Here is a 22,807-nt window from a genome sequence, read left to right on the forward strand (position 1 = left end):
CCCTCAGGTGGTTGCTACACATTGGTGGTGGATGAGGTGATTCCCCCTTACTTTGCTCACAATTTCATAAAATACCATCGGAATGACATAATCAGTCAGGTTTGTAACATGGCTGTCTATGATGCAGAGTTAAAAACACGTCTATACGCTCTCATGGAAAAACAGAACGCAAGTGAGAGCTCATGACACCCACAGGCAAGCTGGGAGAAAAAAGGAGTGAGAAAGACAGATGAAGCTTCTATCCTTCTGTTGAATAGAAGACATGTTGAATAGAAGATGAGTGACGGATATAAGAGAGAGAGAGAGAGAGAGAGCATGCACACTGGAATCACAGTCACAAGGACCACGACATCGACATGGGTATTGATTGACATGGTATGAATTGAGGGAGTGGCAGGAATGGCAAATGGCTTTGCCTGTGGCGATGCGTGGTGGCTTCGCAAACACGACACCTATGGGGACACTGGTCCTACTCACAGTTCTTCCACCTGCTTCATGCGTACAGACACACTGCACGCCTCCTTGGCCAACGGCCTGCTCAGTCCAGACATGACATGTGCAGGCAGGCAGGCGTTAGTGGTTAGAGAAAGAAACAGAGATAGATGGAGAAAAAGGCAAAAGGCCGTTAGTGATAGAGAGAGAGAAAAAAGTGTGACTCTCTGGGCTGTTTCACTAAGGAATAGAAAGGGATACAAAAAGAATTTGAAGAGAGAGCGAGACAGAAAAGGGAGCGCGAGACAGAAAAGGGAGAGAGAGACAGAAAAGGGAGAGAGAGACAGAAAAGGGGAGCAAGACTGGGGCATCAGAGGTAAATGTTATTGGGTTGAGCTCACATGGACATTTCTTCAAGTCAGGAAACAGAATACACAGTTAATTAACCCATTAGGGACAACATGTCCTAAGTTAAAGGGGTAAAAGTGGTAAATAACTATACAGAGATGCAGGAGTGTACTGAAGAGAAGTACTGGGGATAGGGTATTTTGGAACTGGCTTAGGTGGAGGGAATAGAAGTAGTCCCTTACTGGTTCTCAATCTGATCCTGGCGCAGGCCGATGCTGCCCTGCTCATCCAGCAGGTTCTCTCTGGAAGAGGACTGGGTGGGATCCAGCTTCTTGACGTAGGCTGCCGGAACAAAACCCTGGCGGTCGTTCACCTCCACCTTCCACCAGTCCTACAGCAGGGGAGAGAGGGGAGGTCAGGAGAAAGGACCACAGGAGAAGACGTGCTCTTTTTATCCCCCATAAAATATTAAGAGATATGTCCCATACTATATTGCCTATATCCTTCCAATTCTTTCCGTTCTACATCAAGTGCCTAGTCATGGGTATGCCCTAGTAGTTGTTTCCGGTACAAGGCTTTTGTTCATCTCGCTAAGACGCTGTGTGGTTGTGTGTGTGTACCTTGTTAGTGCTGTTGAGCAGGGTGAGGATGTCTCCCTTCTTCATGGTGACCTCGCGGGGGCTCTTCTCCTGGTAGTCATAGAGGGCCAGCACCAGCTCTTTACCCGTCTCATCATCGGTGGGAGCCACTTGTTGCTGCAGGTGAGATGAAAAATAAGAATTATAGGTGTAATCTAGAAGATGGCAACATAAACATATCAGGTTATGTATATGATAGACCGGGAGTAGTAAAGAAATTATTTATTTGTTGGACCTCTGGTTCTCAGATGTTTGCATGGATGAGAAAGTTGTATTATCCAAAGAATGTGAACTAGCTAGATAAAGCATTCATAAGCTGTCAAATGGTTCATATCCATTTTACAATAATGCTAAAGATACAATGTGGGTTCCAGACTTACCCTACAGGTTTGGGCCTGCTCCTTCAGAGCCTGGATGCTGCTTCCATAGGCACTCAGGTCAGACATCAGGGCTTCGTGCTTCTTCAGCAGGGCCTGGGGAAGAGCAGACAGGGGTGAGTGTCATCTCCACTTTACATCCTACAACCTTCTACATCCAAACCTATCCTCAAACAATAAAGTATTCATTAATTAATTCACCTCCTTCATTTACCCGCCTAGATAGTCAAATGTCCCTCTCCGCCTCTCTTACCTCAGCAGAGTCCTCGTCCTTGCCGTAGTCGGGGCTGCTCACAATGGGCTCCTTCTCCCTCATCCAGGACTCTGCCTCGTTGGCGTCGGCAAAGTACTGCTGGGCCTGCAGCGAATCCTCCAGGTCCTGCCTGCGCTGCCCGGCCTTGCCCTTCAGGGTGTCCCAGCGGCCGTTCAGCTCCTCCAGCTTCACCTTCACCTCCTCTCCGGCAAAGTGACCTAGTGGGGACCACGGGGAGAGGGGGATAGTTTATTTATTGGAAGGAAAATCATTGAGAAAAATATATTTTACAATAACGACCTGCAGAGCGTGGTTGGGACAATTCCATTTCAGTTCAGCCAATTCAGGAAGTTAATTTAAATTCAAATCAAAACAAATTGTATTGGTCATAAACACATATTTAGCAGATGTTATTGTGGGTGTAGCGAAATGCTTGTGTTCCTAGATCCAACAGAGCAGTAGTATATAACAATTCACAACAATACACACAAATCTAAAAGTTAAAGAATGGAATTAAGAAAAATATAAATATTAGGACGAGCAATGTCGGAGTGGCAATGACAATAATACAGTAGTTAGAATACAGTATATAAACTCAACAAAAAAGGAAACGTCCTCTCACTGTCAACTGCGTTTATTTTCAGCAAATTTAACATGTAAATATTTGTATGAACATAACAAGATTCAACAACAGACATAAACTGAACAAGTTCCACAGACATGTGACTAACAGAAATTGAATAAGGTGTCCCTGAACAAAGGGGAGGGGGGGCAAAATCAAAAGTAACAGTCAGTATCTGGTGTGGCCACCAGCTGCATTAAGTACTGCAGTGCATCTCCTCCTCATGGACTGCACCAGATTTGCTGTGAGATGTTACCCCACTCTTCCACCTAGGCACCTGCAAGTTCCCGGACATTTCTGGGGGGAAAGGCCCTAGCCCTCACCCTCCGATCCAACAGGTCCCAGACGTGCTCAATTGGATTGAGATCCAGGCTCTTCGCTGGCTATGGCAGAACACTGACATTCCTGTCTTGCAGGAAATCACACACAGAACGAACAGTATGGCATTGTCATGCTGGAGGGTCATGTCAAGATGAGCCTTCAGGAAGGGTACCACGTGAGAGAGGAGGATGTCTACCCTGTAATACACAGCATTGAGAATGCCTGCAATGACAACGAGCTCAGTACGATGATGCTGTGACACACCGCCCCAGACCATGACGGACCCTCCACCTCCAAATCGATTCCGCTTCAGAGTACAAGCCTCGGTGTAACGCTCATTCCTTCGACGATAAACGCGAATCAGACCATCACCCCCTGGTGAGACAAAAACGCGTCCTGTCTGGTCCAGCGACGGTGGATTTGTGCCCATAGGCGACGTTGTTGCCGGTGATGTCTGGTGAGGACCTGCCTTACAACAGGCCTACAAGCCCTCAGTCCAGCCTCTCTCAGCCTATTGCTGACAGTCTGAGCACTGATGGAGGGATTGTGTTCTTGGTGTAACTCGGGCAGTTGTTGTTGCCATCCTGTACCAGTCCCGCAAGTGTGATGTTCAGATGTACCGATCCTGTGCAGGTGTTGTCACACGTAGTCTGCCACTGCAAGGACGATCAGCTGTCCGTCCTGTCTCCCTGTAGCGCTGTCTTAGGCGTCTCACAGTACGGACATTGCAATTTATTGCCCTGGCCACATCTGCAGTCCTCATGCTCCCTTGCAGCATGCCTAAGGCACGTTCACGCAGATGAGCAGGGACCCTGGGCATCATTCTTTTGGTGTTTTTCAGAGTCATTAGAAAGGCCTCTTTAGTGTCCTACGTTTTTATAACTGTGACCTTAATTGCCTACCGTCTATAAGGATGACAGGATGCTCTCAACTGAGCATCTGTAAAGGTTTGAGGGTCTTAGGGGTCAAGCTGAATTTCTTCAGCCCCCTGAGGTTGAAGAGGCTCTGTTGCGCCTTCTTCACCATACTGTCTGTGTGGGTGGAAAATTTCATATTGTTATTGATGTGTATGCCGAGGAACTTGAAGCTTTCCATCTTCTCCAGTGCGGTCCCGTCAATGTGGATAGGGGCGTGCTCCCTCTGCTGTTTCCTGAAGTCCACGATCAGCTCCTTTGTTTTTTTGACGTTGAGGGAGATGTTATTTTCCTGGCACCACTCTGCCAGGACACTCACCTCCTTCCTGTGGGCTGTCTTGTCATTGTTGGTGTAGGAATATGTTGAAGATAAATACACAACGCAGAGGGTGAGAGGACTAAAAACTAGAGTATTAATGGTCATTAGGGAATTGTAAATAGGAGTTCAATTCAACATCTGTTCAGAATCTGTGGAAAGTCACTCCTGAACTCAGAGCGACGTGTGCTACCTGTGCCACGTTTTCATTGGTATGTATATTGAGTCGGGGGCAGGATACTTGTTATTTGGCCATTGGCCAAGTTGTATTGCAAGAACTTCTGATGGTCAACCCCAAGCTAGGGTGGGGGGAGTTATAAATGGCATCCTGTTCCTTTGTTCAGTGGGGAAAAGCTGAGGACGGGAGACTGAACATCTACCTACCTCCCAGCATAACATCTTGATTTGTCCTCTCTGAATAAACCTATTTTTCTCCCCATGATTTGCTTTGGAGTTTGTGTTATTGAAGAATAACATCAGTTGCTAACATTGTTAATCAGGTCTACTATTGTTGTGTTATCTGCAAACTTGATGATTGAGTTGGAGGCGTGCGTGGCCACTCAGTCAAGGGTGAACAGGGAGTACAGGAGGGGGCTGATCACACACCCTTGTGGGGCCCCAGTGTTGAGGATCAACAAAGTGGAGGTGTTGTTTCCTACCTTCACCACCTGGGGGGCTGCCCGTCAGGAAGTCCAGGACCCAGTTGCACAGGGAGGGGTTCAGACCCAGGGCCCCAAGCTTAATGATGAGCTTGGAGGGTACTATGGTGTTAAAGGCTGAGCTATAGTCAATGCATAGGTATTCCTCTTGTCCAGATGGGATAGGACAGTGTGCAATGCGAAGGCGATTGCATCGTCTATGGATCTATTGGGGCGGTATGCAAATTAAAGTGGGTCTGGTGTCAGGTAAGGTAAAGGTGATTTGATCCTTAACTAGCCTCTCAAAGCACTTCATGATGACAGAAGTGAGTGCTACAGGGCGATAGTCATTGAGTTCAGTTACCTTTGCTTTCTTGGGTACAGGAACAATGGTGGATTTCTTGAAGCAAGTGGCGACAGCCGACAGATAGGGAGAGATTGAATATGTCCGTAAACACTCCAACCTGCTGGTCTGCGCATGCTCTGAGGACGCGGCTTGGGATGCCGTCTGGGCCGGCAGCCTTGCGAGGGTTAACACGCTTAAATGTCTCACTCACGTCAGCCACGGAGAACGAGAGCCCACATTCCTTGATAGCAGGCCGCGTTGGTGGCACTGTGTTATCCTCAAAGCGGGCGAAGGTGTTTAGCTTGTCTGGGAGCAAGACATCATGTCCGGGACGTGGGCTGTTTTTCATTTGTAATCCGTGACCATCTGTAGACCCTGCAACATACATCTTGTGTCGGAGCCGTTGAATTGCGACTCCACTTTGTCTCTGTACTGACGTTTTGCCTGTTTGATTGCCTTACGGAGGAAATAACTACACTGTTTGTATTCGACCAGATTCCCAGTGGTTCACGCTTTCAGTTTTGCGCGAATGCTGCCGTGTATCCACGGTTTCTGGTTTGAGTAGGTTTTAATAGTCACAGTCAGAACAACATCGCCTATACACTTCCTGAAGAACTCAGTCACCATGTCTGTGTATATATCAATGTTATTCTCGGAGGCTACCCGGAACATATCCCAGTCCGCGTGATCAAAACAATCTTGAAGCATGGATTCCGATTGGACAGACCAGCATTGAATAGACCTTAGCACGGGTACTTCGTGTTTGAGTTTCTGCCTATAGGAAGGGAGGAGCAAAATGGAGTCGTGATCTGATTTGCTGAAGGGAGGGCGAGGGAGGGCCTTGTAGCCATCCTGGAAGGGCGAGTAGCAGTGATCGTGTTTTAGCAGCGCGAGTACTAGAGTCAATGTGTTGAATTTAAATGGAATTGACCCAACCTGCTAGATAGTCAACAGGTGAACAGTTGAAAAAGGTGGCAGTATGCATGTTAGTAAGAGCCGGCTTACCTTCCTCCACCATGGCCTCTCCCTTTTGGGTGACAGCCTTGATGCGGGGTTCGTGGCCGGCGATCTCCGCTTGCAGGGCCTGGTGCTTCTTCAGCAAGTTCTGAACGCCAATCAAGTCTTTGCCCCGGTTGGTGGAGGCGGCGATGGGCTCCTTCTCCCGGATCCAGGTCTCCTCGTCCTCCACATCTCTGAAGAGCTGCTGCAGCCGCAGCGAGTCTGATAGCTTCTGCTTGCGAGCAGCCATAGGGTCGCGAAGGGCGTCGTAGCGCGCCATCAGGGCCTCCTGCTTGCGCTTGATGTTGTCAGCGTCAAAGTGGCCCGCCTCCTGGAACTGACGCGCCTGGATGGTGATGCCGTCAATGCGGTCCTAGAGAGGGGAGAGAGAGTCGGTCAGTTAAGTGTTGGCAGTAAGTCAGTCAGCAAGACTTACCTTGTGCACTGACAGACAGTAGTCGACACAAATATTTGAATGCCTGAATATTGTAGACCATAATAATGTCTCTGCAACTGGGCTATGAAGTACTTGGAGTGGCAACTCTCATGCATAAAATCACAGAGTATATATTTGCCAGTCAATCAAAAACCTATAGATTAGCACAGTCCAGCTTTTTCTAGGAACTACAAGGCATGGACGGGTTTCTTATAATTAGAGTAGAAACGCACTAGCTGCTCCCAGAGGTAAATGCAACAGTGTCTGTTAGTAGTTTACTTTTTGGTTCTGAAAACATCTAGTGATGGCAGTCAGTCAGTTACCCGGCGGTGATTTAAACAATAAGGCACGAGGCTGTGTGGTATATGGCCAATATACCACGACTAAGGGCTGTTTTTATGCAAGACGCATTGCGGAGTGCCTGGACACAGTCCTTAGCCGTGGTATATTGGCCATATACCACAAACCCCGAGGTGCCTTATTGCTATTATAAACTGGTTACCAACGTAAAATAAAATGTTTTGTCATACTTGTGGTATACGGTCTGATATACCACGGCTGTCAGCCAATCAGCATTCAGGGCTCGAACCACCCAGTTTATAAATGACAGTAAATCATTACCTGGTGTGCGGCCACATCGGCCTCCAGCAGGGCATGTTTCTTCTGCAGGTTCTGGACGCTGGTCAGGTCCTTGCCGTAGTCATCGGAGGCCAGGTGGCCCTCCACCTCGTAAAGCCACAGCTCAATGTCCTCCACATTCCTGTTGAACTGCTGCTGCTGGTTAGCCTCACGCAGCTTGATGCCTGGGGGGAGGGGAGAGAGGAGAGGGTGGTGAGGAGCGGTTTCAGGGTGGATTCAATTAAGTTGGATGTAGGTATTGAAGGAAGGGCAGTTCTAAATTTGTAGGTTTGGTTTCAGATCTTGGGGCTCTTAAATTAAACCTAGTGTAGTGACTAAAAACTAGCTTAAAACATAAATGCACCTTTTTGCAGCGCTACTCTACAGAGTAACTAGCGTCGCCGCCATTTTATATTTCCTCCACTGGAGGCAAACTCAAAATGGTGGTCGCCATAATAATAACAGCCTCACTCACACTCATCTCACCTTTGAGCTCAGTGGCCTCCAGCAGCTTCTTCCACTGGGAGCTGACCTCGTCCATGCGGACCGACACTTCGTCCGTGGCGTAGTGCTTTCCGTCCAGGAGCTCCTGTCCAGACTTCTGCAGCGCGTCGATGCGGCTCTGGTTGGCTGACAGCTCCGCCTCGAAGGCCTGGTGCTTCTGGACCTTGCCCTGCAAGTTGGACGGATCCTGGGGAGAACAGAAAGAGCAGAGAGATAGTGAAAGGAAGGGGTTGTTATAAGTATTAGGCCATATTACTGGGAATAAGGAACTGTGTGGTTCACAGTGGTATTGCAGCCTAATAGGATCACACTGCAGTCTAGGAGAAAGCCACGTTGAGTATTGAAACCCCATTATAAAGTACTAAGTAGCTAACTAGCTAAAGTATACTACTATAAAGTAGATAACTAACTAGCTAAAGTACATCACTATAAAATAGCTAGCTAAAGTAGCTAACTGAGAAACATTGATACCTTGTAGGCTTCGTCGGTGGCCGTCTTCATCTTCTCATTGATCCAGCTCTTGAGCTCGTCCGAGTCGCGGGAGAACTGCTGCAAGTGGAAGGAGTCCTCCAGGGCGGCGCGGCGGGACTGGGCACGCTCATGCAGGGCGTTACGGCGGCTCAGCAGCTGAAGGGTGGGTGAGATTTTATACACAACACCCAGGATATGGTATAAGCAGATATAGGGCAGCAGGTAGCCTAGTGATTCAGAGTGTTGAGCCAGTAACCGTAAGGTTGCTGGTTCGAATCCCCAAGCCGACTAGGTGAAAAATCTGTCGATGTGCACTTGAGCAAGGCACTTAACCCTAATTGCTCTGGATAAGAGAGTCTGTACTCTCTATTTGACATTTTAGTCATTTAGCAAAGTGCTACAAACATAGGACACATTCCGGTCCTGATCATCGTATTCTACTTACAGCATCTCTACGAGTGGCCACATCCTCCTTGGCGTAGTGGTTGTTCTGGATCAGTTTGGTGGCAAATTCATCCAGGGCCTGGAGAGAGGTTAGAGATTAGGCGTAACATTTGAGGAGGAAAAGCTGATCCTAGAGGTTACTGTTATATACTCACAGTGATCTTCTCCTCCTGGGCGCTGAGGGACTTCTCAAAGTCCTCGTGTTTCTTCAGCAGGGCCTCCACGCTGTCCAGAGAGTCACCAAGATCCTCGTTCAGAAGGAACGCCTGCAAGAACACAAGAATTACTTCACACCCAAACATTTTTGGAGAATAATAATTTAAGTGTAAGTGAGCATGTTATTGTGTGTGGATGGCGATACCTCTTGCTTGCTCATCCAGTTGTCGACCTGCTCCGTGTCCCTGTAGAAGAGTTGCAGGTCCATGCACTGCTCGTACTGCTGCCTGCGCACCTCCCACAGCTCCAGCAGAGACTCCTTCTCCTCAGTCAGTACACCCAGCTACACACACACACACGGATGGGGTTCAATTAATCTGTCCACAGGTCCATGTAAAAGCTTGAATTCCAAACCAAGGATAAAGAGACAGATAGCCATACCTTCTCCTTGACCTCCTCTGAGGCGTAGTGTCCAGTGTTGAGCAGAGCCTGGCCGGCCTCGTCCGTGGCTTTGAAGCTGTCCTCATGGGCGTCAATCTCACCCTAAGGACCACACACACACAGTAAACGTCAGCAACATTGCATGAAAAACTAGCATCACTGATTGAAGATCTGAGAAAATATATAGTACTTAACAACTGCAATTATATAAAAATTATTATTAGGATCAGTTTTCCTGTACCTTGTGTTCCTGGTGGCGGTCGAGGAGAGCCTCAGCTCCAGCCACGTCGTTGGCCAGCTCATCAGCATTGATCAGGGCCTTCATCTCCGTCACCCAGCTGGTCAGGTCACGGAAGTCTGAAGTGTAGCGCTGCAGCCTGCAAAACACATACAGACAGTCAGTCAGAAGATAGGGTTCTGCATACTTTCAACTAAACTGGGCTCAAATGGCTGATAAATGTTTTGTTTGACCATGCTATTGGGTAGTCGCTGTGTGTTGAGCGCAGTGGTGTTACAGTACTAACCCAGTAAAGTTACAGTAGTGACACTGCAAAGTTACAGTACTGACCAAGTAAGGTTACAGTAGGGACACTGCAAAGTTACAGTACTGACATAGTAACAATACGGTACTGATCCAGTAAAGTTAGTGTGTTCGCTGTTAGGGCGGCCAGGGTTTTACCGGTACCCACCTGTAGGAGTCGTTGAGGCGGGCGTGGCGCTCGGCGGCCAGCGTGCGGATCTGCTCCCAGTTGGTGATGAGCTCATCCCTCTTCAGGTGGATCTGGGAGGCGTTCTGGGGGTGTGTCTGCTGCAGACGTTCAGCCTCTCCGCCCAGAGTGTTGACCTTGTCCTCGAGGGCAGCCAGGTCTCTCTCCAGGCCCTCATGCTTGCGCAGCAGAGCCTGAACGCTGGCCAGGTCCCGGCCAAAGTCATCGGATGCCATGAGCTGCTCCTTCTCCTTGATCCAGCTAATGGTCTCGTCCACATCCCTGCAGGCCACATAACACTCTCAGTCGGAACAGAAAATCTAAATGTCTTGATCCTCTCAGTTGTCTTGTGGCTTCCCCATCACACACACACACTCCAAAAGAAAACACACCCCCAGCCTGTCCTGGGCATACCTGTTAAATCTCTGCACCTCGGCGGCTCCGAACAGCCTGCCCTGCCTCTGCTGCGCCAGGCCCTTGAGCCTCTGCCAGGCGGCGTTCACCTCCTCCTGCTTGCGAACGATGAGCTCCGCCTCGGGGTGGGACTCCTGGCTCAACTTGCCCGCCAGCTGGTTCACCTCGTTCACACGCTCCTCGTGGGCTGCCAGGTCCGTCTGGAACTCCTCAAACTTCTTCTGGAGCACCTCTACGTGCTCCAGGTCCTGGCCCAGCTCCTCCGAGGTGGCCATGGCCTCCTGTTAGACACAGGTTTTGGTAAGATTTAGGATCGGTTATATAGTAGGGCCCTGCAGACATGGTTTAGGGAGGCTAATGTTAGGATAGGTTGTCAATAAGGTCCTATGGCAATGGTCTCCTGTTGGATATGATTTAGGGTAAGGTCATGTTGTCTATTAGAGTTCCATAGACATGCTTTAGGCCATTGCCTCCAGTAGATATAGAGGATGTGTGTGACTTCAGGTTGAGACACTGACCTTGTCACTGATCCAGTCCAGGGCATCCTCACACTCGCGCAGGTACTGCACCAGCTTCTGGGCCTGCAGCAGACGGACACCCTTCTCCTTGGTCTTCTGCAGCAGCAGGTCCCAAAGACGGTGAAGCTCCTCCAGACGAGTCTAAAAGCAGAAAGGGAGACAATTTACACAGGGTGATGGAAACTGATTCAAGACTAGGGCCCATATTCAGTCTCTCAGAGTTGGAGTGCTGATCTGGGATCAGGTCCCCTCGGTCCATACAACGTTATTCATTACGATCTAAAAAGAGAAATTAGGGCCCATATTCACAAAGTATCTCAGAGTAGGTGTGGTGACCTAGGACCAGCTCCCTTCATCCATGTGATCTTGTCCATTAAGATCCAAAAGTTAAAACTGATCCCGAATCAGCACTCCTAATCTGAGACACAGGTTATGGTTCCAATACTTTGAGTCCAGTACTTGCTGACGCTGTAGTTTGAGACCAAGATAAGTGCATATCAATAGAAAATAGGCACACACACATCATGCACTTCTCATAGTCTTATTATATAGGTCATAACCACACAGCAAACAGAATGGATCTGAAAGAATTAAAAGGGAGTGGAACCTAAAAGAGAGAGAAACACAAGAGCCAGGAGGTCCACATCACCCAAGCACCTACTTTTATATAGTCAGCCATATTGAAACTTGAAACTATGGGTCTCTGGGAAGTCCGGTAGGGCGTGAAGGACTGAACCAGACATGATCGGGGTTAAAAAGGGTGGATTGTGTAGATCTATCTTGGTCAGGCACATAGCTCAGCGGACTGTGTGGGTGTGTGTCTTTGTCTCTTACGCGGATGGTTTCGGAGGCAAAGTGGCCTTCGGAGATCATAAGGTTGCCAGTCTCGTCTAGCTTAATGATGGCTCCAGCATTGGCCTGCACCTCCGCCTCGAAGGCCTGATGTTTCTGGAGCTTGCCCTGTGGGGGGAGAGGAGGCATGTTAGCATGGCAAAGACTACAGTGGAAAGGAGAGACATACCTGGCGAAGGGTCACGGATCATGATGTACTGATCATTCTATGTGAGTTTTATGCCCTTGCGGTTTCATTTTGAATGGCCACTGGAAATGCTACAAGTCAGTCAATTCACAAAAAGTGGCTTGTGCATACTGTAATAAAGGTGACAATAAAATGGAATCAGGATGTTACCATTCATTTTGTCAAAGCCCAGGTTACAGTACAACACCACCCAAATTCCAATAGACTAAAATGACAACTGGACAGGCTGATCCTAAATCTACCTGGAGCTGTTGAAATGCATCCTTGTGCACTAAAACCCATGATGTGCGATAGGTAGGTACTGTTATTCCGGATGCTGACAGACATATGGACAAGGCAGACTGACCTGGAGGTTGGTAGGGTCCTTGTAGTTCTCATCAGAGGCGATCTGCAGCTTCTCCTGGATCCACTTCTCCAGCTCGTCAGCATCGCGGCGGAAGAACTGGAAGCGGTACGAGTCCTCCAGCTTCTGCCGTCGCACACCCGAAAGCTCCTTGAAGCGCCGGTAGCGGTCCAACACCTGCTGCCGGCGCTCCTGGATGTCATCAGCAGACTCCAGCACTTTCACCCCACTGGTATCCATTCTCTGACAAGAGAAATACAATGGGGGAGGTAATCATTAACACTTCTTACCACTTGCAACAAAACGATTCTGCTTTCTAGTTGTTAGCATTAATAGTTACTACAATTGAGATGAGTGGATTAGAATGCCGTCAGCCATCTTGACAAATGTATGTGTATGAACAAGATGGCTGCTACCATTTGTCCATCCCTTTGAATAGTATAGAAATAACGGTCCAACTGAGCCTGCTATGGCAACGCTAGCATCGCATCAAACATTTCTACTTGGCCGTCATCCAATTTCTCTAATCTCTGCTTCTTTAGGCCTTTAAAACACAAAAGCTCTCAGAAACTGAATAGCTGTGGAGAACTTCCAGAATGTCACGAAGTGCCATTCTTTCTTTTCCACGTTCTCTTTCCCTGGGGACATTTGAACACAGTGCAGCTCTTCATGGATCTCTACTCACCACGCAAAAAACGTTTTTTAGAGGAAAAGTCACGGAAGACACACAACTTTATAGAATACAACGAGACAAGGCTGACTATTGCTATGAAAGGACAAAAACTCCACAGTGAAATAAGTAGCCAGCTCCTCTCCAGTCCAGCTGACTCGCCGTGGGGCCAGCAGCAGCTGAGAACGCGAGAATGAAAAAAGGGAGTGGAGGCGGAAATTCCACACAGCTCTGAACAAACAGTAACCAGACCTCACTTCACAATTGGACTGCTGCTGTCAGCCCTCCTAACACGCACTGGCCCTAAGCCCCCCTCTTCACCCAGCCTATATACCATCCCACCATACACCGGGGGAGTGGAGGCCAGTAGGGAGAGGGAAGAGTAGGGCGAGGTAACCAGACAGGATCACAGTCACCCACCCTGTATTCTAGTCCCCAGCCTGGATAGTGGGGCTGTCAGAGGACCACACCCTGGTAGTGACTGTAACGCAGTCTCTGCCAGGCAGGCATACCCAGGGTGCTTCCTTTCATATACTACTAGTCTCTCTGTACAACGAGGAATGTGAGCTAAACATTTGGTGTCATTTCTGGAGTGGCAGGGGGCCTGGGAGGGCGAGAGAATCTAGGCTCCTAGACCATAAATTGAATTACCAACATTCAACATGGCAACTTTGAAGCTGATGTGACAGTGAACTGTAGCAGCATAAAGTGCATTTAAGATGGCAAGTTTGTCTTTTTCAATCATTGATGAATACACAACTAAATGTGAGGCAGCCTCCAAATGGCTTCCGTGAGATTGTAGGATTTTAGCACATGGGTGTAGTCTCAGCCTACCTGCCAACCATTGTGGGGGGGATTGCTAAATTGTCCATGGCTGGTCTTTCCCAATGCTTAGGCCTACATCTGGAGTCTTTTCTCAGGGTGGTGTGACCTAAACTGTGGCCTATCAGGTCCCTGTGACCTCTGATACACCAGACCAGGCCCTGGTGGAGAGAGGCCAGTCCAGCTGAACACCAGGGGGAGAAAACACACAGCATCCTTCATCTCAGGTCAGGACTGTTTGTGCATGGTTGTCATCCAGTTCCAATAAACCATCTCATACCCTTCATACAATCATAACCTTCTTGACAGAAATAAATGGACTAACCATTGTTCCAGAAAGAAAAGTGCAGACAAGGTGTCTCACAATAGACATGGATAAGATCAAAATGTGATATGGCGACTATGAACAGAATTCAGTGTGCTTAACTGAGTAATTTATTTCAGTAAGGAGGGACAGAACATTGATTTACCCGGCCAACCCAAGGACAGTGAACCCCATGAGCAAAGAGGACCATATAGAAATAAAATAAAATTGCTGACAGTCCAACAGTCTGCCCCGGGGGGTGGGGGTGGGGGTAGTACTAGACCTCATGAAAGAGGCCCACTGTTAAAACACAGCCAGTGCAGCTCCCATTCAGACAGCGAGAAAGAGGGGTGGAGAGAGATGGACAGAGGGAGAGAGAGTGAAATGGTCCATCTCTGACAGTAGGATTAGTGGTGTCAGCAGTGTGGTGACATTCAGCAGATCCAGGAGACACTGCTTGGTCTGGTCCACAGAGGGGCCGCTGGGCTGGCTGGGTCTCCTCAACAATCAACAGACCAGTTTGTTGCCTGGTTCAATTCTTCCCCAAACATCTTCCTACACCAGTGGCTTCCAACCAGGGGGTACTTGGCCTTTCCACAGGGTGTACTTGAGAAGATATACATGAAGGGGTAATTCAGAGCAAAATTCAGTTGGAGGTACAGTAAATGAAAGAGTTTGGGAACCACTGAACTACACCATAACCATAACCCACTGAAGAGATGGCACCAGAAAGAGAAAAAAAAACTGAGGAGCCATGAGTCCAGTCAAAGTGCAGATTGTTCTATATAGCTCATATACAGTGCATTCGGAAAGTATTCAGACCCCTTGACTTGTTCCACATTTTGTTATATTACAGCCTTATTCTAACATGGATGAAATAGTTTTCCCCCCTCATCAATCTACACACAATACCCCATAATGAAAACGCAAAAACTGCTTTTTAGAAGAAAAAAAAGATTTTTTTATATTTTTTATTAACTGAAATATCACATTTACATAACTATTCAGGCCCTCTACTCAGTACTTTGTTGAAGCACCTTTGTGGCCGTGTTTACAGCCTTGGGTATGACGCAACAAGCTTGGCACACCTGTATTTGGGGAGTTTCTCCCATTCTTCTCTGTCCCAAAGCCACTCCTGCGTTGTCTTGGCTGTGTGCTTAGGGTCGTTGTCCTGTTGGAAGTCTCCCCAGTCCACGGTCCTGAGCGCTCTGGAGCAGGTTTTCCTCAAGGATCTTTCTGTACTTTGCTCCGTTCATGTTTCCTTCATTCCTGACTAGTCTCCCAGTCCCTGCCAATGAAAAACATCCCCACAGCATGATGCCGCCACCACCATGCTTCACCGTCGGGATGGTGCCAGGTTTCCTCCAGACATGACACTCGGCATTCAGGCCAGAGTTCAATCTTGGATTCATCAGACCAGAGAATCTTGTTTCTCGAGGCCTGAGAGTCCTTTAGGTGCCTTTTGGCTAAATCTAAGCAGGCTGCTATGTGCCTTTACTGAGGAGTGGCTTCCGTCTGAACACTATCATAAAGGCCTGATTGGTGGAGTGCTGCAGAGATGATTGTCCTTCTAGAAAAGTTCTCCCATCTCCACAGAGGAACTCTGGAGCTCTGTCAGAGTGACCATTGGGTTCTTGGTCACCTCCCTGACCAAATGCCTTCTCCCCCTATTGCTCAGTTTGGCCGGGCGGCCAGCTCTAGGTAGACTCTTGGTGGTTCCAAACTTCTTCCATTTAAGAATGACGGAGGCTGTTGTGTTCTTGGGGACCTTCATTGCTGCAGGTACCCTTCCCCAGATCGGTGCGTCGACACAATCTTGTCTCGGAGCTCTACGGACAATTCCTTCGACCTCATGGCTTGGTTTTTCCTCTGACATGCACTGTCAACTGTGAGACCTTACATAGACAGGTGTGTGCCTTTCCAAATCATGTCCAATCAACTGAATTTACCACAGGTGGACTCCAATCAAGTTGTAGAAACATCTCATGATCATTGAAAACAGGAAGCACTGGAGCTCAATTTCAATATACTATCCAAATGTACTGTATGAGTATATGCCCACTCTGCCATCAAACAAATCAATCTATAAAAAGAAAGAGATACGCCAGAAATAACTGACAAGATCATGAAAAAGCATTTAAACAATTAGTAGCTTCTACACTGGCCCATTTTCTGTAAAAAGCATCATACTAGACAATTTCCCCTCCCCCGTCCCCTTACACCAGTCCTAATACACTAAGGGCTTAAATCATCCCAGGATTTAGCTGACCGCAACCCCGTTCTGCTCTGACATCTGCCTGTGGGGATGAAGGCACACACTACTCTGACTAGCCTGTTTCTGACTAGCCTGTTTGAGGGACAGCTCTCTGGACAAATGAGTAAACAGCCTTTGGGTCATTAGTCTTCAGGACACCGCCCTCTCCTGGGAGACACTGCTGCTCTGAGACACAATGTGCCAAAGTCGTTGTTGGAGTGATGCTGCGAATTTTACAGCCGTGTGAGATATCGTCACTTCAGTGTGAACTTGAAGTCATCGGACCTTGTAAAGAGTTTGCCCTGTTGGCATGTGGTTTAGAGACAACTGAATGTGTGGAGAGTCCATGTGTCAAGCCCACTGCCTTCCGAAAGCATGTATACCCCTTGACTTATTCCACATTTGTTGATAAACAGCCTGAATTCAAAATGGATTAAATATATATCTTTCCTCACCCATCTACATATGATACTCCATAAAGATAGAGTGAAAACATGTTTTTAGAAATGTTTGCAAATGTGTTGAAAATGAAATACGAAAATATTCACACACCTGAGTCAATACATGTTAGAATCACCTTTGGCAGCGAATATAGCTCTGAATTTTTCTGGGTAAGTCTCTAAGTGTGTTACACACCTGGATTGTACAATACTTGCCCATTCTTTTAAAAATTCTTCAAGCTCTGTCAAATTGCTAGAAAACAATTTAAGTCGTGCCATCAAGCAGATTTAAGTCAAAAGTGTAACTCGGCCAATCAGGCCGGTAAGCAACTCCAGTGTAGATTTGGCCTTGTGTTTTAGGTTATTGTCCTGCTGAAAGGTGAATTCATCTCCCAGTGTCTGGTGGAAAGCAGACTGGACCAGGTTTTCCTCTAGGATATGCCTGTGCATAGCTCCATTCCGTTTCTTTTTAATCCTGAAAAACTCCTTAACGATTACAAGCATACCCATAACATGATACAGCCACCCCTATGCTTGAAAATATGGAGAGTAGTAATCAGTAATGTGGTGTATTGGATTTGCCCCAAATATAACTTTGTATTCAGGACAAAAAGTGAATTACTTTGCCACATTTTTTGCAGTATTACTTTAGTGCCTTGTTGCAAACAGGATGCATGTTTTGGAATATTTTTATTCCGAATAGGCTTCATTATTTTCACTCTCATTTAGGTTAGTATTGTGAAGTAATAACTACAATGGTGTTGGTGAATCCTCAGTTTTCTCCTTTCACAGCCATTCAACTCTGTAACTGTTTTAAAGTCACCATTGGCCTCGTGGTAAAATCCCTGAGCGGTTTCCATCGTCTCCGGCAACTGTGTCAGGTAGGACGCCTCTAATCAAATGGCTACCCAGACTATTTGCAGGGACCTTACATATAATTGTATGTGTGGGGTACAGAAATTAGGTAGCCGTTAGAAAATCATGTTAAACACTATTATTGCACACAGAGTGAGTCCATGCAACTTATGTGACAATGTTTTGCTCCTGAACTTATTTAGGCTTGTCAAAACAAAAAAAATGAATATTTATTGACATTTCAGCTTTAAATTTGTATTTAACTTGTACAATTTTTGAAAAACGTAATTCCACTTTGACATTATGGAGTATTGTGTGTAGGCCAGTGACAAAGAAAATCTCAAATAATCTATTTCAAATTCAGGCTGTAACACAACAAAATGTGGAAAAAGTCAAAGGGTGGGAATACTTTCTGAAGGCAGTGTAAACGGTTACGTTACAGAAAAACAAATCTGTAGCATTTATCAGACGACAATACATTTGGGGAAGGAAGTGGCCACGTCATAGCACATGTTGTTTCTTCGACCCGCGGAAGACCCCCTAGCACAGTGCAGCTGCAATAGGAGATAGTGCTTGACTGACGCTGTGAGTGGTAGATAACACCAATTTCCTCCATCTCCTGCCCCCTCTCTCTAACACTATTTCCCTCCTTCACTCCCTCGTCCACTTATCCACTAACTACCTCACACACCCCCCCACATACTACTAAACAGCAGAGCTGAATGCTTCCTCGAGGCTCACCGTCTATGTAACCCTTGATCTCTCGCCAACAGGCTCATTCATTTTTAGTGCTAAGAGGAGGAGACAGAAGCACCATGCACAAATTCCATCCGCATTACATAGGATAGTCAAAGTCCAACCACCTGGTTTCTCAACCGTGTAAGCAAGCAGCAATTAAATAACTCTACGGTGGTTAGGACTTATACCTAACAGTGGTTAGGCCTGCTTATCAACTGCACAGAGACAAAGGTTGTGGATTGAGATGGTGGACCCACATCCTGTTGTTGTGGCGAGACCACATGAAGGACGGTCTTGCTGGGTTTTTTTCTGGTTCAAAATAGCACTTAGGTGGTGGGGGTGACGGGTGGGTGGCCATGGGTGTGGCTAATGGTACAGTCAACAACCAGAAATCTTTTTTTTATTTTTTATAATAATTTTACCTTTTTAACTAGGCAAGTCAGTTAATTCTTATTTTCAATGACGGCCTAGGAACAGTGGGTTAACTGCCTTGTTCAGGGGCAGAACGACAGATTTTTACCTTGTCAGCTCGGAGATTCGATCTTGCAACCTTTCGGTTACAAGTCCAACGCTCTAACCACTAGGCTACCTGCCGCGCGAAATATCGGAAATCTTTTAGGCTTAGCTAAAACATTTATGCTAGTTTCCTGCAAATCTACACATTTTACAATGGAGCTAAGAGAAAATCTGCAATTCTACACATTTTGCCATGGCTTACGCCATCTGAGTGACTTAAACATAAAATCAAATGGGGGCCTCATGCAATGACAAAAATACTCCTGAATGCATAATTTGGGGAATGTTTTATTCTCCCTGACAATCTAGCATTTATTTTGGTGATTGCTAGTTGTCAAAATTATTATTTTTTAAGTGCCATAATCATTCCTACATACTATATTTGGTTTTAGTCGTTTAGTTAAAAAACATTTTTTTTTTTTTTTCATCCCTAAAACTATTTTCCCAAATACTTTTCTATGCAGAAAAAAAACACTAACTATAGGCCTAGATACCCGGAAAGTGGTTGGGTTAAATATGGACGCAGGAAACTAGGCTAAATTGCCACTTCAGTACCAACTACATAAGACATCTTTAGAGAAAGAAAGACGTTATGTCAGTACTCATGCACGGGACCGGCACACTTGAAGTGTTATGTAAATGTGGCTGTTTCAAGGTTCTCTAAAAGATTCTTCCCTTCAGTCATTTAGCAAAGGTGCATTCAACTTGGGTGTTTACCTCAAACTGTCATGTCAAACTATTTCACATTTTCAATAGATTAACGGAATTTAGTGAATCAGCAATATTCTAACTGAATATTAATTTGGTATTCCTGATGAGACAACAACTTGAACGCAAATATCACGTCATTATCTGCAATAGGTCTTTGTCACTGAAATAACCACTTGTAATCGCCACACAGTAGTGACAGTACCTTTTCAGACAGTTAGCCATTGTCATGAAGGCATATTAACAGGGCTGTTCCAATTCCGGTCCTGGAGGGCCAAAACACTTCTGGTTTTTGTTTCTACCTGGTAGTTAATTGCACTCACCTGGTGTCCCAGTTCTGAATCAGTCCATGATTAGAAGTAAAGGATGAAAACCATAAGTGCATCTATTCCCACTCTCCCCATTTTAAAATCAGGTCATTCTCATAAAGACGTGCCACAGATTCCATTCGAGGAGGCCAGAGATATTTATAGATCCCTGTGTGGCTCCCATCGCTGCACAAGTATCCAGAGATATTGCTCTGCGGAGAGAGAATGCGACACAAGGTGGGTGGGTGGACGGGTTGGTGGAGAGGGGAGGGGTATCGATTTGCTTCATTAGAATTATTGCCTACGCATTAGGCCTAGGCTACTCTTCGTAGCTGGATATTTAATTTGAGTGCACCAAAGTCTTCGCTCGCTTCCTGGCATAAACAAATGCATTAGTTTTGACAGAGCACAAGAAATTATTATACTGAGGAGAAGGCCCATCATCACTCCCAAAGGGTGAGACAGTGGGAAACAGATAATTGGTCTTTTGACCAATCATATCAGATCTTTACACATCTGATCTTTTCAGAGCTGATCTGATTGGTCAAAAGACCAGTAAGTGAAAAAAAGTTTTGCGCTGCCTGTGTAAACACAGCCATAGTCAGCCCCCTCACGGTTCCCATGGTAACATCAGTTAGCGAGGAGTTATATGACGCCATACTGGGCGAATGCAGACCGGAGGAATTTACAGGAAACGGCAGGGTGATCCCAGAAGACTTAGTACATGCCAAATACATGTGCAAAGAGAAGAGGCGTAGCTTCATTTCCCTTCCCTCAGAGTGAACCTTGACCCCCCCCCTTACAGCCCACTCCACTCCTAGCTGATCGGTAGCATGCCCAGGGGAGATTTGAGTGCAGCTGAAGAAGTTAACAGTGGATGGTTGGTTTGTGAATTAAAACAATATGTACAAGAGTGTGATTAGGCTACATGACAAAAGATTGAATTCAGCTTCATTGTTACTCTTATTTTCATACGTTTTCACATAAAAAAACGTTCAATCTGTCATACAAATCCCAAATCTTCTCTGGAACATCACCCAAACAATCACGTCTGGATTAAATCAAAATGGCTGCCGCCCAGTCAACAACACAGTGAAATGCCAAAGTCAAGAGATTTGACATCTGGGGAGGTTTACCATGCCAAATGCAAACATGATTCCCTTGCATGTATTTTTTTTCATAAATAATGGTCAGTGACATTAATTTAATCCAGCTCAGTTAAAATCAACAAACCTTCAGTTTCATGCACACGACTCCACACAAATCCACTGACAACGCATGCAGTAGCCTACACGTAGGCCTGAATTCAGTGATTCAATTACCATGGAATTCAGTTAAAACCAATCAAATTACCAAATTAACCAAGTCCTGTCAAGACAAAAAACATTTGCTTACACAAACATACAATGCATGCAGAAAACGCAGGCCTGAATTCAGTGACAAATTACCATAAAAATAAACTAAAACCAAATCAACTGACCAGAGTTAGACTAACACAGTTAACCATAAACATTTACTCACAACTTAAATTCTCAAAAATAAAGGGACATGGGCTAACCATTAACCTGTAAAACCAACTTTGGTTGTGTATCAAGAGAAAATCAAGATATTCTGGGCTGTTTATCCAGAGCCCTGTTCTTTCCGACACTGTCTCTGCAATCAGTACCTGAGGAGAGGTGGTGGCCATGAAGCCAGCAGCAGTCACTTCGGTCTAGGCTCCAGATGAAAGGCTCAACTGATAAAGGAAGAATGAGAAACTGAACGCCTCTCTTATTCTCTCTCTCACTCGTTCTCTCGCTGCAGCACAGATAGACGCATCGCCCCTGCAGTGGCTAGGCCGTGAGGGGAGCAGGCCAAGATAACGCCCAGCCCTTTGCGTCTCTCTGCCTCTTTCCCTCCCTCTTCCTCTATTCAGCAAAACAGCAGCATCATGGCCTGCTCGCAAACATTCTCCCTGGCTGCTCTCAGCATTCCAGAAATGTCCATGCATTCAATGAACACCCTTCGATAGCAGCAACGCACACAACATGCAAACTAACACACAGTGGTGACACAAGTTACCTTCAGTTTTGGTTTAATAAACTGGGACATGATGACAGGTGCCTGCGCAGGCTAAAGGCAACAACATGCACAACAGTTTCATGTCAGAGCAATGGGTTATTTCCAACCATTCAAAAAGAGAATTCAAACTATTGCTTTTAACAAACATGACTTGTTGACATTGATAAATACAGTTGCAATAAGAATATTCATTCAGTTGCAGCATTACAAAAGTGTTTGTTATTTGCTTTGTGTCAAGTGTGCATGCCCAAAGTATGAGGTGAGTTAGGACAGCCAGCCAGCAACCTGATAGATCACTAAGGTCAGGGTAACAGCATTCGCATGACATCCAGATAAGAGGCTCCTTAGCCTAGTTCCTATGGCATTAAGCTGCTACACACTTTATGCAAACGCATCATTGTTTTCTACGTAGTTCTACGTGGGAGATACTCATGAAACCAGTTAACCATGGCAGTAGCAAATTGAGTTTGAAAACCATGATGCATCTATCTGCAAGAATCAACTGTCATTCTGAAAATGAAGATGCCTAGTTTAATGGCACAGTGTCTTATTTGAAATACATTTTACATTTGCCTGAATTAGACATTTTAACCCCAAATTCTCATTACCGAAATGAGACCAGATTAGATTCTTGGGTCATTTTATACTATTTTACTTTAGATAAATGTATCTTATTTGAATAAAACAAAATATTTTGCTTTAGGTTGTGCATAAATCATTAAAATTGTATACTAGTTGAAGTTAACATTCAAATATAATATTGATTATGTAAAAACAGTGTCTGAGGACATGTTTCTCATTACCGTAACACTAAGTTGCTGTAAAAACTGCAATAT

The 22,807-nt window shown here is 46.0% G+C and overlaps 1 protein-coding gene and 1 non-coding gene across 13 annotated transcripts in view; both read right to left on the reverse strand.

Annotated features, from left to right (window-relative positions):
- sptan1 (spectrin alpha, non-erythrocytic 1) overlaps positions 1–22,807 on the reverse strand; it is a 51,766-nt gene that overhangs the window by 21,123 nt on the left and 7,836 nt on the right. For 4 of the 12 annotated variants that reach the window (XM_024146416.2, XM_024146413.2, XM_024146420.2 and 1 more), the window contains exons 1-20: positions 21,577–21,679; positions 12,299–12,538; positions 11,748–11,873; positions 10,914–11,054; positions 10,396–10,676; positions 9,964–10,263; positions 9,516–9,651; positions 9,275–9,376; positions 9,039–9,176; positions 8,833–8,943; positions 8,679–8,756; positions 8,234–8,389; positions 7,745–7,949; positions 7,262–7,443; positions 6,211–6,577; positions 2,049–2,266; positions 1,799–1,891; positions 1,401–1,535; positions 1,023–1,171; positions 478–534 (exon numbers count right to left, since the gene is read on the reverse strand). In XM_024146416.2, coding sequence (XP_024002184.1) covers positions 478–534; positions 1,023–1,171; positions 1,401–1,535; positions 1,799–1,891; positions 2,049–2,266; positions 6,211–6,577; positions 7,262–7,443; positions 7,745–7,949; positions 8,234–8,389; positions 8,679–8,756; positions 8,833–8,943; positions 9,039–9,176; positions 9,275–9,376; positions 9,516–9,651; positions 9,964–10,263; positions 10,396–10,676; positions 10,914–11,054; positions 11,748–11,873; positions 12,299–12,538; positions 21,577–21,597 — 3,236 coding nt within the window. In that variant the 5' untranslated portion in view covers positions 21,598–21,679. Of the gene's footprint in view, positions 1–477; positions 535–1,022; positions 1,172–1,400; positions 1,536–1,798; positions 1,892–2,048; positions 2,267–6,210; positions 6,578–7,261; positions 7,444–7,744; positions 7,950–8,233; positions 8,390–8,678; positions 8,757–8,832; positions 8,944–9,038; positions 9,177–9,274; positions 9,377–9,515; positions 9,652–9,963; positions 10,264–10,395; positions 10,677–10,913; positions 11,055–11,747; positions 11,874–12,298; positions 12,539–12,980; positions 13,122–21,576; positions 21,680–22,807 lie in introns of those variants that run through there. The other 8 variants (XM_024146419.2, XM_024146418.2, XM_070442640.1 and 5 more) reach the window with 5 other exon arrangements.
- LOC112080638 (small nucleolar RNA SNORA84) lies at positions 6,704–6,837 on the reverse strand. Its single transcript, XR_002896209.1, has one exon. It is a non-coding gene; the product is annotated as a small nucleolar RNA SNORA84 (small nucleolar RNA).

The sequence above is a fragment of the Salvelinus sp. IW2-2015 genome, unplaced genomic scaffold (genome assembly GCF_002910315.2).
Source record: "Salvelinus sp. IW2-2015 unplaced genomic scaffold, ASM291031v2 Un_scaffold16393, whole genome shotgun sequence".
In the NCBI taxonomy this organism is placed as follows: Eukaryota; Metazoa; Chordata; class Actinopteri; order Salmoniformes; family Salmonidae; genus Salvelinus; species Salvelinus sp. IW2-2015.